At 44.9% G+C, this 15,098-nt stretch overlaps 1 protein-coding gene across 2 annotated transcripts in view; it reads left to right on the top strand.

Annotated features, from left to right (window-relative positions):
* The window catches only part of USP31 (ubiquitin specific peptidase 31), a gene marked incomplete at both ends in the record, with an annotated part of 71,058 nt that extends 60,614 nt beyond the window's left edge, over positions 1 to 10,444 (top strand). For both annotated transcript variants that reach the window (XM_079720258.1, XM_079720257.1), the window contains 3 exons: positions 5,096 to 5,254; positions 6,837 to 6,989; positions 8,883 to 10,444. In XM_079720258.1, the coding sequence (XP_079576384.1) occupies positions 5,096 to 5,254; positions 6,837 to 6,989; positions 8,883 to 10,444 (1,874 nt within the window). The remainder of the gene's footprint in view (positions 1 to 5,095; positions 5,255 to 6,836; positions 6,990 to 8,882) is intronic.
* Positions 10,445 to 15,098: the final 4,654 nt, after the last annotated feature.

The following is a 15,098-nucleotide window of genomic DNA, read 5'->3' as shown; positions in this document are numbered from 1 at the left end:
GTTCTCTGCCCTGAGTTAGATCGTCTGGTCGGGCTCTGACCCAAGCAGGGAATGGTGTGTGCAGATGGGTGGCATCGTCTGGCTCACCCAGGACTTGCTTTCTTGACCTCACCTGCATGCCCCGTTTAAGGTTTTGCTGTGCTTCCATATCCCTTATTTGGAGTGGTTGTGAACCACTTACATAGTGTCTTTAAAGTGACTTGGAAGGGGTTTTCTTTTTGCTGTATGGTTAAATTTACTTTTTCATTTGTCAAAGCAATAGTGCTCATCATTTGAAATTTAGAGACTAGAGAGAGGCAGATGGAACGGTGCCATCAACCCACGAGATTATCACTCAGAAATAACCCATGAGAGTAGTGCTCAAAAAATGGTAACATTTTTAGAAACTGTGATAAAATATACACAACAAAATTAACCGTTTTAACCATTTTTAAGCTTACGGTTCAGTGTCATTAAGTACGTTCGTATCTTTGTGCAACCATCACCACTGTCCATCTCCAGAGTTTCTTTCATCTTCCCAAATTGAAACTCTGCATCCATTAAACAGTAACTTCCTGTTTACTCCTCCCCCATCCCCTGGCAGCCACCATTCTTTCTATGAATCTGACTACTCTAGGTACCACATGTAAGTGGAATCATACAGTATTTGTCTTTTTGTGTTTGGCTTATTTCACTTAGCATAATGCATTCAAGATTCACCCACTTTGTATTGTCTGTCAGAATTTCCTTTCTTTTTAAGGCTGAATAATATCCCATTGTATGTAGGTAACATTTTGATATGTGGTGTTTCCTTCCAGTGTTTTTCTGTAAGTTTTGGCCATTATTTTATACTGTTGTGATTGGCCTGGTATGCTCTGTTCAGGTGAACCTTTATGGAACACCTCCTCTACGTCTTGCTTGCACTGGGCTGTGTCACATCACAGACACACTGGAAATGAAAAGATCTCGACCTCTGTCTTCCAAGAGTGTAATCAAGTGGTTGGGGCGGTGTAGGTACACTTTAAATGAAAGAGCAGGATGTGTATTAGGTTCTGTGGTTGAAGTGTGAACAGAGCAGGGGCTGGAGGAGAGAGTGGTCAGAGCAGCCTCCTCCTGGAGGGTCAGGAGAAGCTACTGGGATTAGTAACCTGCTGCCTACACGTGAGGCCCTTATGGGCTAATGGGGCAGACGCTTAATTTTTTTTTAAAATAAATTTATTTATTTGTTTGTTTGTTTTTATTTTTATTTATTTTATTTTTGGCTGCGTTGGGTCTTCGTTGCTGCACGCGGGCTTTCTCTAGTTGTAGCGAGCGGGGGCTACTCTTCATTGTGGTGCACGAGCTTCTCATTGTGGTGGCTTGTCTTGTTGTGGAGCACGGCTCTAGGCACGCGGGCTTCAGTAGTGTGGCATGTGGGCTTAGTAGTTGTGGCTCATGGGCTCTAGCGCGCAGGCTTAGTAGTCGTGGCACATGGGCTTAGCTGCTCCGCAGCATGTGGGATCTTCCTGGACCAGGGCTTGAACCTGTGTCCCCTGCATTGGCAGGCGGATTCTTAACCACTGAGCCACCAGGGAAGTCCCAACAGACGCTTAATTTTTGTAAATATTATTTTTAATGACCACAGAATATTCAGTTGATGGAACTCTAATGTGATATAACCATTCCCCATTGTTGAACACATATATTGTTTCTGGTTTTTAACTTTGAAGATAACTGATGGACATCTTTGTGTGTAGTCACCTTTTCTGTATTTTAATTCTGTATTTCCTTGAGATTGAGTCTCAGAAATGGAATTATTGGGTTAAGGGCATTCATGCATGTTGGGGAGGCAGGTAGATTTGGGGGCTTCTTGCTTGGACATCTGTATGTCGGGGGACTTGATGTGAGGGTCCTCCTACTGTGTAGGTGGCCAGGACTCGGCTTTCTGCATCCTTCTCACTCAGCCTATTTTGCGTGAACACTTCTCTGGGACTTTTTGTTTCTGCAGTTCAGTGGTTTCTGCAGCAAGACCCCAGGGTGCTAGTGATTCATAAAGGTAGGGGGAGGTAGAGGAGGGTAGGCTCCTCCAGTTGGTGTTTCAGTCTCTCTGAGACTCTTCCCCGGCAGTTAACCCTGAGAACCCTGCAACATGGTGAAGGAGCCTCTCGGGCCCCAGACCCCCTCCTTGGCCCAGCACAGTTACTCTCAACTTGCTCTTCCTCAGGAGACAGGGGACGTGGAGTGTGACTGGACACAACAATCTTTTGTCCTCGAAACCCATTTAGTTCTAGTTCTTTCAGTACGCTGCCGGCAGCAGTCACTTGTGAGAGGAATGATCCCGACCTGGAGTGTATCTCGTAGTGGAGCCGTTTGGATGGCCTCTACTTGCCCTCGGAAGTACTTGAAGGAGAAAAAGGGGACAGAGGATCTATTGAAAAGTCCGTAGACGACAAAGTTAGTGTTAATTAAATGCTTAAGTAGGTTTTACCTCGTGTTTTGGTTTAAGCCAAATTTTAATACTGTATTTTGTGTCTTACATATGTTATATTTTGGGGGGCCACTTGTATAATAAGTGTTGTGTGTCTAGTTGGATTTTTGCTTTTGTGGCATTCCTGGTCATATCTGCGTTCTTTGATACTGAGTCACAGAGTTATATACTCAGGGGCTCTGAGAATTGAAAGGGACTTAGAGGGAATTTAATTTCACTAATTAGCTGGTGAAGTAATGCCTTTGCCAGCATCACTGGTTGGTGTTCATGTAGCTTCAGCTTTGGTAAAGAATCTCCTGTGTATAACAGTGTTTCTCAGGAAAATATGGGTGAGCCCGTTGTGTGGTTTCTAGCAAGAAATTGTTGAGGAAAATCGGACAGTGCCAGATTTTCGCTTGTCATGTTGCTCTTTGTATAGCATAGACTGTGGAAAGTGCCTGGAAACCCATAACTGCCTTGGAGGCAGTACAAATTAGTGAGAGGAGTATGGGTTAGAAGCTAGACACGTATTCCTAGCTCTGTGACCTTAGGTGGGTAACCTTATTCAAACCTGGCGACCATGTGAGGGAGCCAGAAGTGCTCGCGCCTGCCTCCTGGGGCCTGTTACTGACAAGGGGCTCGGATATTTGCTGCGTTGTTGTCCCTTTCCCGTGCTTAGGCCATACCACTGCTTTTCTGACGAGGACATTTTAAGTACCTCAGCATTGTTGAGTTAAACATATCTTGTTTTTAAGCTTTCATTTGGAGTGTTTATTTTAATGTGTTCTTTTATTTTGCACTGGTTCTAACTATAATTACATGGTGCATGTATGGCTGACTTGTGTAAGGAGTCTAGAACAGTGCTTCTCAAACCATCTGTGATGAGGAACCTTTTAAAAAATTTCTTAAACCTTTTTTTAAAATGTCCAATCCTTCATGAACCATGAACCAGTACTTCTGCAAAAACACAATAAAAGTATCATACAGTATCAGATTGCTATGAATGTTTTTAAATGCTTACCTCGTTTTGGTGCTTATCTCATGGACCGGCACCGGTCTGTGGGCCACAATTTGAGTAGCACTGGTCTAGGAAATACTTCAGAAAATAGCGCTGGGAAGAAAAGCACATAGAATTATTTTATAAATACATCATTGACCCATTCATGAGTCCCTGTGCTGCCTTAGTTTCCACACCGTCATGGAGGACAGACCATCCTGAGGAGAAACGGACTGAAGCTGGTACAGGCTGCTCCGTCACCTCCTCTCAGGCGCGTTCCCCCTTACAGACCTCCCACTCCCACTCCCGAATAGCAGCCCCTCACCAGCTGGGTCGTTCATCCAGCAAGCCTGATGACGCCATTGACCAAGCAGTCGCTGTTTTACCAGCTCCATTTGCTGCTTGTGTCTCCTTTTCTCTGCCGTCTGGTTCCAGTGAGTCCACAGCTGCAGCCGACTTTCCTCCCTACAGTCATAGGTTCTTCTTCTGCTCTTCTTTTTTGGGACCAGTGTGGTATAGCCCTTTCTCTTCCGGGTCCCTTTCGTCTCCTAGGAGTCCATACTTAGCAAAGTGGTTGTGGCCTATCGAGGGAGTCACTCCTGGTGCCACTCGGGACCTTACGTGTCCTGCCCCCGGGGCCCTACTGAGCCTGTTCCAGCGTTCAGCTAAATATTCTAGCACTCGTTTATTTTCACCCCAATAAATGGGTCTTTTTAGAAAGTGTTGTAAGAGTGTACCTTTCTGGATCAAGCTTATCACACTCCTTGATAGATTCACAGGATGATGTGGCTCCATGAACACTAAGCTGTGTCCTTGCTGGTACTTGAGTGCTCTTTATTTTTATCTCAGCTTAGAGTTTGGACTGGAGGGAAGGCCGCATGCATTCATGAGCTCCAGTGTTCTCCGTTTGCCAGGGGCCTTCCATCTGAGGGAGGCAGGGTGGGATAAGGCTTTAAGCTCCGGGACTAGATAATCCTGTAATGAGCTGGCCCCTGCCCTTCACCAGCTGCATGACCTTGGGCAAGCTGGTTAATCTTTTTGAGCCTCTGTAAAATGGCAATGATAACAGAACAAATTTCATAGGATCAAATGAGATGCACGTAATAAGTGCTAAACAAATGTTAGCTATTGCTCTCATTAATATCATCATTTCTAGTTCTATTGTTTTCTGTCTCTAAGAAACACTAAACTGTTACAACATCCTTAAAACAGGGTTTCTCCATACTGGTACAGTAACATTTTTGCTGGGTAATTCTGTATTGTGGGGACTGTGCCACGCATGGTGGGATGTGTAGTGGCGCCCCTGGTCTCTACCCACTAGATTGCACTAGTATCCCACCTTCCCCACGCCCCCACCCCCAGTTGTGACAGTCAAAAATGTGTCCCCTGGGGCAAAATCATCTCTGGTTGAAATCCACTGGTTTAAAGAAGTATATTGTGTTTTCTAAAATTAAATAGAATTTCATCCATTTGGAATAGTTTGGAATTTCTTGAAACATTTTGCCTGAGTTTGATTCGGAATTTGGATTTCTTACCTCTTTCTGTATTACTATCTGCAGCCTTAAAAAGTTCTTGAATTAATTATATGAGCCAAAGACATGGTGTCTGTGGGTCAAGTGGAGTGGCCATTGCGGCCGCCCTGGTGCTGATCGCTGGTGGGCTCTCTTTGACAGCATACTGCAAGAACTCCGTGGACGGCCTCTGGTACTGCTTCGATGACAGTGACGTGCAGCAGCTGTCGGAAGACGAGGTCTGCACGCAGACGGCGTACATCCTCTTCTACCAGAGGCGGACAGCTATACCGTCATGGTCGGCCAACAGCTCGGTGGCAGGTAAGGCCACTCTACTCTTGGGTGGTTTTTTTTGAGAGCAGAAGATTGTAGTTGATGGTCCAGAGAACTTCTCCAGGAGGTCTCATGATTCTGTTGGTTGGATCAGATTAATTCTCAGGTTTGCATTTAATGTGGAAACCAGAATGGTTGCGGTTAAAGGAAATGGGGGTGAAATGTGCCAGCAGCTGTGAACCAGGAGTTCCCATGGAGGTGGAGTGGAGCCTGGCTCCAAGCACGCTCGTGGTGTTTACTTACGGAGTAAATAAACGAGTGAGGGAGCTAAGAAGCAGCACAGCACACTGCTCTCAGAGTCGAGGGACTGGAAATAGAACTGAGACTTGGCTTTGCCACATTTTGGTCGGGTTATCTTCGAGCATGTCCCACCCAAGCCACATATTTGTCATCTGTAATATGGGTGTACTGATCCTACCTGCCTCATGGGGTCGTTGTGTGAAACAGATTAGGTAAACGTGCATTAAAGCCTTTTGTAAAGGGTAAAGCACTATTAGACATCGTTCTTTTTTCTGCTAAGATTGGCCTATTCTGTTAGGGGAGGGATTGAAGGCTATGAAAATATTAGATGGCTTGGATTTAGTTTGATGGGATCTAGCCTGTTGTGCTTATTAATAAATGCAGGAACCAGTACCCACGCGTGATGTTGATGCAGCCACACGCAATCCGAACAGGAGGACGAATGCTTCCTAATGCAGAGTTGGAGTTTAGAGAATAGGACAGAGGATTGGGACATGGCAGTGTGTGATCAGTTATTAATCCCTGCTCCCCTTGAAGCGTGTGAGGGGTAAGTTGGAAGCCGCTAAAAGGGAGCATCACTGAAGCAGAGTGAGCCCTGCTGGAGTCAAACCCCACCCAGTACAGCTGTCTGTCCGTAGCTGCTCTTAGTTCCCAGAAAGTGGGAACTCCAGGGCTCTAGTGCCGTCCCTCAGTGCTTTCCAGAGTCTGAGATATGCTCAGAAATGACACCCTCTTGAGGTCTACTCTAGATAGTCATGTGGCTTCATGTTCTCCATTTCAAGAGCAGTTTCTGTTGCTCCAGTATATATTTAAGGGCCTCCCTGGAACAGACAGGACAGAATGGCATGTGGCCTTGTGTGTGCATGCGTGTGTGTGTTTATATATTAATATTGTGAAAATGATTTAAAAATTCCACCACACAGGCCAAGAAGGTAACAGTAGACTGCTGCTTGCTTTTTTGTCTCTGTGTCAGAAGTATTCCTGCAAGTGCTTAGAACAGTGCCTGGCGTGTAGTGCTTCATAAATGTTTGTAGAATAGATGAATATATGCACGATTGTGTCTGTTCCATTCTGTTGCCAGCACTAAGACTCGGACTTTGCGTTCTGAAGTAGCCATCCCTGTACTTGGATTTTATTACTGCAAACGTGTGTGAGCGTCTGTCCTTTTCATCCCAACAGGCAACGTTCGAGCGGGCACAGCATGGGCCTGGGAGTCAGTGCTGACCTGGCGGTGACGTCACCCGCCACCTGGGCAGCAGCCCTTGGTGAGGGCGTGTGTGGCACAGGCAGGATTCTGGCCTGACCTCGGCGCCCACTTCCTTCCCTGCAGGCTCCACAAGTTCCTCCTTGTGTGAACACTGGGTGAGCCGTCTCCCGGGGAGCAAGCAGGCCAGCGTGACCTCTGCAGCTTCCTCCAGACGCACCTCCCTAGCCTCGCTGTCTGAGTCTGTGGAGATGACTGGGGAAAGGAGTGAAGATGATGGTGGGTCTGGGTTTCGGTGACAGATTTCCAAAATGGCAACTCATGGACACAGCATGGGCTCCTTCATGTTGAGGGGCATTTTATGTAACAGGGTCGTTTGCTCTCCCTCTGTGACCTAGCACTTCTTTCTTCCACTCCGTTGTTTTCCACTTTTAAGGTCTAATGTGGAGGCTGGGGCTTTAACTCTGTACAGTAATGTATGCTCTTTTTCAAAGGGCTGTTTGAAATCTTCAGAGCAGCTGTGAGCGGACTCAGCGAGGTTGTGGTTTGCCGAGGGCCGCCTGGTGTGCGGGGCCTGGCGTGGAGGCTCCTGACTCGCTCAGCTTCTCGCCTTCCCACCACGCTCTCTCCCCTGGAGGGATCTGTGGTGTGCCCTTGTGGGTGCAGAAGCATCTAGAACAAAAGCCATTGCCTTTGCATAAAGGTAGTTTTTAGGAATTTTGAAGATAGTCACAGTATAAAAGCTTTGAAAATCTGATAAAAATTGAGCTCCGGTGTTTTGCCTTCAGCTGCCGCTTGAGTAGTGGCGGAACAGCCCTCGGTTCTCACGGGGACCCCAGGTGGTGTGGGGAGGGTCGGGCAGCCGGAGCCCTGAGAGCTGCGAGGAGCAGGGGAGAGTGAGCTCAGCTTCTATAACGAGGACGGTGACTCATCCCCCAGCAAGCTTCATTCTGTGGTCAGCAGTTCCATCACGTCCAGTAGCTGCTCCTAGTGGCGCTCAGGAGGCTGGAAGAGGAAGGCCAGACGAGAGCTCCATCGCAGCTCCAGCTCTACCCCTGCTTCTGGCTGTTGCTTCTTTTTTTGTAGAAAAAGAGTCTTGGGCTGTAACTGAAGCTCCTGTCTGTAGCTCCTGACGTTTTATGAAAAACTGACCAGTGAACCTTGGCTTGTTTATTATTTAGAGGTTATTTTCAACACAGCCTTTAAGCCTAGAATTCACTGTTGTTTTAACAGTAAGCCTAGATATGGTTTGGCCCCAGTCTGTTTTTAAACGGTGTAGTTGGTGAAATCGATACCAGCACCATCATCATGCAGTGGTGCTGGGTGGTACCCACAGAACAGGGCCTATCTCTATCTCTTAGGATCTCATCCAGACAGAGTTTTATTAATACCACAGCTACAGGATCAAGTGTGTGGAGAATTTAGAATATTTTCTGTGGAAGTTTTAAGTCACTTAAAATAGGAGTATAGTGTTCTAATTATGAATATTTTCCTTGGAGGCTTTCCACTGATTGCTTTCATAGTCAACGATTACAGGCCTGCCTACCTGTGGCATTGAGTTGAGGGGAAGGGGTTGCGGTTCTGCCTCTGTTTGTGTGATCTTGGGCAAGGACTGCACTGCTGTGGGCCCCAGTGTTCTTAATAAGATGAAGAAGCTGTAAATGAAGTAGCTCACATTTATTGAGCAGCTGTGCAGTGCCAGGTGCCTTGCTGGACTTTTAAGATTTTATTTAATTCTTATAGTAGCTCTGTGAGTTACAACAAGGGTCAGCAAACTATAGCCCACAGGCCAAATATCGCCCCTGCCTTTATTTGTGTAAAAAAAAAAGTTTTATTGGAACACAGCCACGCCCATTTGTTTGTGTTGCCTGCGGCTGCTTTCGCACTAGGGTGGCAGAGTTGAGCAGCTGGCCCACAAAGCCTAAAATATTTACTCTCTGGGCCTTTAGAGGGAAAGTCTGCTGACCCCTGATGTCGAGCAAGAAGGTGGTTTGCTGATTCCCAAGTTAGAATGCGCATATTTTATAGGTAAAGGAACTGGGCTCAGAAGAGTTAAAATCACACGACTACTCCTTGACCACAGACCCCTTGATTTCCTACCGTCTTAGCTGGATGTCCTAGTAAGGACATTTGGTAGGTTTAGCTTAACGACACTCTCTTTGCTGCATTCAGGAGGTTTCTCAACTCGACCGTTCGTGAGAAGTGTCCAGCGCCAGAGCTTGTCATCCAGATCTTCTGTCACCAGCCCCTTGGCCGTCAATGAAAATTGCATCAGACCTTCCTGGTCCCTGTCTGCTAAGCTGCAGATGCGCTCCAGTTCCCCTTCCCGCTTCTCAGGGGACTCTCCAATTCACACCTCCGCCTCCACCTTGGAGAAGATCGGGGAAGCAGTGGACGACAAGGTTTCCATCTCTTGCTTTGGTAGCTTGAGGAACCTGTCCAGCAGTTACCAGGACTCAAGCGATAGTCACAGTCGACGGGAGCACAAGGCTGTGGGTCGGGCCCCTCTGGCTGTCATGGAAGGTGTGTTCAAAGATGAATCAGACACCCGCAAGTTGGACTCCAGTGTTGTAGACACACAGGGCAAAAGCTCAGCACAAGGGGATCCCTTGCCCCCCGTATCGGGTCCATTTGATAACAATAACCAGATTGCTTATGTGGATCAGAGCGATTCTGTAGACAGCTCTCCAGTCAAAGAGGTGAAACCTCCAAGCCACCCAGACTCCCTCGCAAAGAAATCGGAGAGCACAGCCAGGGGATCCCCCAGCTCCAGAGGCACTCCTGAGCCAAACAGAAGCTTGCGGAAGGGGAGACCAGTCTTGGCCAGCCAGGAATCATCTCTTTCCAGTACATCTCCTTCTTCTCCTGTTCCTGTAAAAGTTTCTGTAAAGCCCTCCCGCTCCCGAAGCAAAGCCGATTCTTCTTCCAGGGCCAGTGGACGGCATTCCTCCCCTGCCCCCCAAAAGGAGTCCTCCCCCAAATCCCAGGACTCCGTATCATCTCCTTCGCTCCAGAAGCAGAAGTCAGCTTCTTCCCTCGCTGACAGTGCTTCCTCCACATCCGCCAAAAAAGCCTCAGGCCCTGCCCCGAGGGGCCCCTTCCCTCCTGGGAAGAGCAGGACTTCAGACAGGAGCTTAAGCAGAGAGGGCTCCAGACAAAGCCTGGTTTCCGACAGAGCCAGCGTCACCTCCAGCCCCAAACCCAGTTCCTCTCGCGTGAGCCAGGCCAGAGCCGGGGACGGCAGTGGGGACGGAAAGCACGTCCGCAGCTCCTCCATGGCCAGCCTGCGCTCCCCCAGCATGAACATGAAGGCCGGTCTGAAGAGGGACAGCAAGTCGGAGGACAAGGGGCTGTCCTTCTTCAAGTCAGCCTTGAGACAGAAGGAAACCCGGCGCTCGACGGATCTTGGCAAGACAACCTTGCTGTCCAAGAAGGTGGGCGGGAGCTCAGTCAAGTCTGTCTCTAAGAGTGCAGTGGATGACAAGGCAGAGAAAGGCTCCCAGGCGCTAGGCTCCCAGCAGCCAAATGTGAATGCAGTTGGAAAAGAGCAGCTTGCCTCCAAGGACCCTGCTTCTGCTAAGCATTCCCTGCTGCCCGCTCGCAAATCCAAGTCATCCCAGCTAGATTCTGGAGTGCCCTCATCTCCTGGTTGCAGGCAGTCTGCTGAGAAATCCTCAAAAAAGTTACCTTCTAGCATGCAAACCAATGCACGGCCTTCTCAAAAACCTCAGTGATATCTCTGCAATCCAAGTGTTTTATCTGTAAAGATGTTAATTTATTTAGAACCCCTTCCCTCCCACCAAAGCCCTCTATGCTTTTGTTTTGTATTTTTTGGGTCATGTGCCTGACGTACGTGTGTGTGTGTGTGTGTGTGTGTGTGTGTGTGTGTGTGTGTGTAGAATTCAATTGAAAATTGTTAAAAGCATCGCCTTATTCTGCCATTGAACCAAATAACAGCCATAGGCAAAGCATTGATACCAAGTTAACTGGAATAATTGCAGACGATACCCTGGACGGTCCCTTTAGCAATTGTACATATTTCTTTCTAGAGAACTCTAATGACTTTTGTTGGACACTAGGGATTTGAAACCTGTGAACCAGTTAAGCTGTCATTAGTGTGCTCTGTAGAAGGATGAATTACTTGACTTGGGTTTCATCTGAGCGGAATTTGTCCTCACTGCGTGCGGATTGTCATGTGGCACCAGAAGCTCTAAAAACTGTGACACTAACAGTGAAACAAACCGAGGGAAGACTGTCGCTTTCTGCACTTTGGCCCCATCTACCAGTCTTTGTAAAGGGCAATATTTTAACACTAAAGTTTCTCAGGTATATACTCAGCTAGTCTAGGATGGGTGCGCATATCAGTGAAAGGATCGAAGAAGAAGGTGGCCTGTGGGTGGCTATCATTTCTCCTACTGCCACAGATAGAAGTTTATAGAGGTAGAAATGAAGTCCTTCACCACCTTCATATCTGCAAAGATGTCTGTACCATAAGCTGTCTTGACCTTTGGGATATGTCCTAAGAGGTGGCAAATTGGATAGCTGGAAAGCCAGTCACTAGTAGTTAAATTTTTTTTTTCCTTGTAAATTTGCTAGCTAAGGTCATTGGGATTTTGAAATGTAGTAGAGCAGTTAATACCTTTGAAAGATTTCCTGGAAAAAAAAATGGATTCTAAACTGGATGCATAAATCTGCCATTTTCCTTCTCTGGTGTTGCTTTTTTCCACGTTAGAAGTTGAAAGCTCCATGCTGCACCATGTGTGCATGCCTTTGTTTCCTCATCTTGTAATTTGGAGAGGAAAGAAGTTGCCTAATGCCAGCAGTTAGTGATGGTATGTTAGAACGATGTGTGACAAAGTGTTACATGCACACTTCTGGTCCTGCCTGTCAGTCTTAGTTGTGACTGTTTTTCAGGAACTCATTTATTTCTTCTTTGTGCTGAAGATTTAATCTCTTACCCAGAAACTCACAAGCAGGATGGAGCATGTTCCATCTGGCATTGTCAGTGCAAGTTGCGTTTCTTGTTTAGAAAAAAAGGGAACCTCACAGAAATCCAAAGATAAGCAAGATTATATATATATATATAATTTCAGGCTTTTAGGGGGTATTCTGGAATTTTTTGCTTTTTTTTCTTTTTCACTTTTTTTTAAATGTCAAGAGAGTCATAGTTCTGATTCTCTTTGAATAGCATTTGTCACTTTGCCATGAAATATAGCATGCTAAGTTTATATGCTTTTACATATTAACTTTTTTTTTTTTTTAAGTCATGGACTCTTCAGGTTCTTCCTGAACTCTTTGTGCACAGATCCATTTATAATCTCCCTTTTCAGTATTGCTATGTGTGAAGTAACTATAACACATATTACATGCATAGCTATGAATTCTGTACTGCCCTGTTTTTTTTTTCTTTCTTTTCTATGAATACCTCTTGGGAAATGTTTCCAGTAAGTTACTTAACTTTATTTTGCTGCTAATTTGAGCATTAGCAGGTAACTTGCAGGTCTGGAGGCCATTTATGTTGAGGGTAGCTGGAATTTTAGACCCTTGCAATGTTTAAGACTTACACGTTCAGCCTTGTGAGAGTTACGCTAGTGCTCCATGAAATTCACTTACTGTGAGCCTGTTGCCCATTGCACTCGATCCTGACTCACCACTTTGCTTGGTGTTCTCGTTTCACCATACAGACGTCTGTTTTCCCAAAGCAGCCTCTCCCCTGCTGGGCTGTGACTGCCTTCGATCTTGTTGTTGCGTCCAACGGCACATTGACAGCCTGATCCGTGTATAGCCACTTCGAGTTTTCCTGAATCACTTTTATTTCCTAAAAAGATGCACCAAATGTGGGGTTGTCAATATCCGGAATTGAGTGTTTGTCTGACTCTCGTCTTTCTTTAATAGGTAAATCTTGTTTGAAATCTCCTATCTGAAGTTCTGAAACAGTCTTAGAATCATAGGTTGACTACACAGAGTGTTTTAATAACACTTTTTTGGGGGCTGTAAACAGTTAAGCATTAATTAGAATCTAGTTTAATTTTCACAGTGGTAAGTATTTTTACTCTTTGAGTCCTCCAGGAATGGATTTTCTGTTATGTCTAGTGTCTTTAAAAAAAAAAAAAACACAACAACTCTACGAACTCCATTAAATTTCCGTGGGATCTAGAAATAAATTTTCCGTATCTATAAACTATATGTCTGTGGAGTTTAGTTCTTGCTTCAGATTTAAATGGAAAAAAAATCAAGAAGTATTATGGCATTGTTTAGGCATCTTTAGGCTATTATATTTCTGTGCTTGGTAAACAATGAAAACTTCATTCTTAATTATTAGGTTACGACCTTTAAGCCACAGAAAAGGATATTTTGCCCAAAAGTTTGGAGGTGCTCTTTGTGGTATGAAGTACCCTATGGGAAAATTATTACTTGGTTCAGTTCAGTTCTTCGGTAGAGTTAGTGACTTGGTGTTTTGTTTTTTCTTTTCCCAGTGATGTTTGGTACGGTGAGCTTGTATGTGTTTTGGGGTTAAAAATCACCTGCTGAGGATGGTAGACCTGGGGTCCTGGTTGACAACCAGGTGGGCCTGATTAGAGTGGTCATTTCCTGGTAGGCACAAAATAATCACCAACAGTAGCGTTGCATCTGTAATGTTTGTTTGCTTTTTAAAAACTTTATTCTTGATTTCTTTTCCTATAAACATCGAGTGCACTGAGTCTGTATCATTCCGTAGGACAGCCCTACACCTTGCCTTTGTAATCCCTTATATAATGTGAGCACAAAGAAACTGTTAAGCTCATGTCATCTCAAGACCGTCTCCCACCTTTTTTGTATTTTCTTATCCTAAAAGCAGCCTAACTGAAAGTAAGTAATGCTCCTCTGGACCAATAGAAATGTGGGAGTATTTGTGGCATGGTAAAACATTGTTATTGTCTGTGAGGCTGCCCTGACCTCTTCTGTAATCATTCTTTCATCATTCATTCATTCATTTATTCATTCTGCAAACATTCGTTGAGGGCCTGCTTTGCTTGTAAAGGCAAGCTGAGAGCTTCGAGAGTTTGCTGTAGCTGAGGAGCCCTGGGAGCACAGCTGATGAACCAGGGGATGCCAGTGATGTCCTAGATGGAGCGACAGTCCTCCTGAGCAGAAAGATCAAGTGGATCCTGGTGATCGGCTGAGCCTTGTGGGCCTCGTGAACAAGTCTGTTATGTTCTGGAAACCAAAAGTGGCCTTCATCTTTGGAGACATTTTATTATCACATCCTCTTTTTCAGACTGTGCTGTCTCTACTACTTAGGGATTGGAAATCCATTACAGAGTCACTTTTCATTAGAATTTGGTTATCGGCATTTGTATGAGATGGATGTGGGGATTTTGGAGGGTGGGTGGGGAGAGAAATTGTCATCCCTCTAAAGTACCTGTCATGAAAAAACAGGAGCAGAACGTGAAGGAAACAGGTGGCAGCCTTTAGGAAAAAAGGAACAGAGAAGAGCTGTGAACAAAGCTCATTTTTTTCAAATAAACATGCTTTAAAAAGTAGATTGACATCTGATGTTAAATTTCATTCTGACAAATTACCGAACAGCTGAAGATACTGTTTCCTGTGTAGGTTATAATAATTATTGGATGCAAAGGTAATTAGTGTTTCCGGGTTGGATTTTTGAGATAGTATGCAAACCATAAGCACAGTTTCAATAAAATGTATTCTGTGAGGTGCGTTGAACTTTGTATTATTTGGAATTGAGAAGAGCAAAACTTGCTGACAAACCAGTGCCTATATCATAAACATAAACACAAAAAATAGCTGTTACTGTACAGGCTGTCTGTCTGCAATTTCACAAAGGGTATGTTGTTGCTAAACCTGATTACACATTTTGGGGGGGAATCCCATGCTTTTATTTAAATGAACACTCAGTCTCATACTGCCTTTTGATCAACTCCCAAAGTGTTTTTGCAGCTGCATTTTGAGCGTGACCAGCCATTTTTCCCCCAAGTAACAAAAATAATTTTGCATGGCCTCCATCTAACCCAGAAAGCATGCTCTTACTACCTATGCAAGCAACTAATAAAAAAATACAGACTACTTACACTCAACGTAAGTTTTAAAAAAAACCCACAATTCTTAGATTATGGAGCTCTATTTTTGAATTTGTAATTTTTAAAATGTGGCTTAATCAGTATCAAAGAACATGAATGTGATTTCTTGCTTTGCACATGTTTCTCTTTGCCTGTTTTTCTTTTTTTTTGATCATTGGCAAAATTGTATGTAAAATAAGTATTTTGCAAGCAGGAGTGGAAATGGGTATGTTGAACACACACTGGTTTATATACTGTATTTAGCCTGAAGACTTTCCTAAAGTATTTTGTTCTAAAAATAACCTGCCATTTTCTATAGATCTTAATT

This window comes from Hyperoodon ampullatus (genome assembly GCF_949752795.1).
Source record: "Hyperoodon ampullatus genome assembly, chromosome: 14".
In the NCBI taxonomy this organism is placed as follows: Eukaryota; Metazoa; Chordata; class Mammalia; order Artiodactyla; family Ziphiidae; genus Hyperoodon; species Hyperoodon ampullatus.
This window is presented reverse-complemented; position numbering and strand designations above follow the sequence as displayed.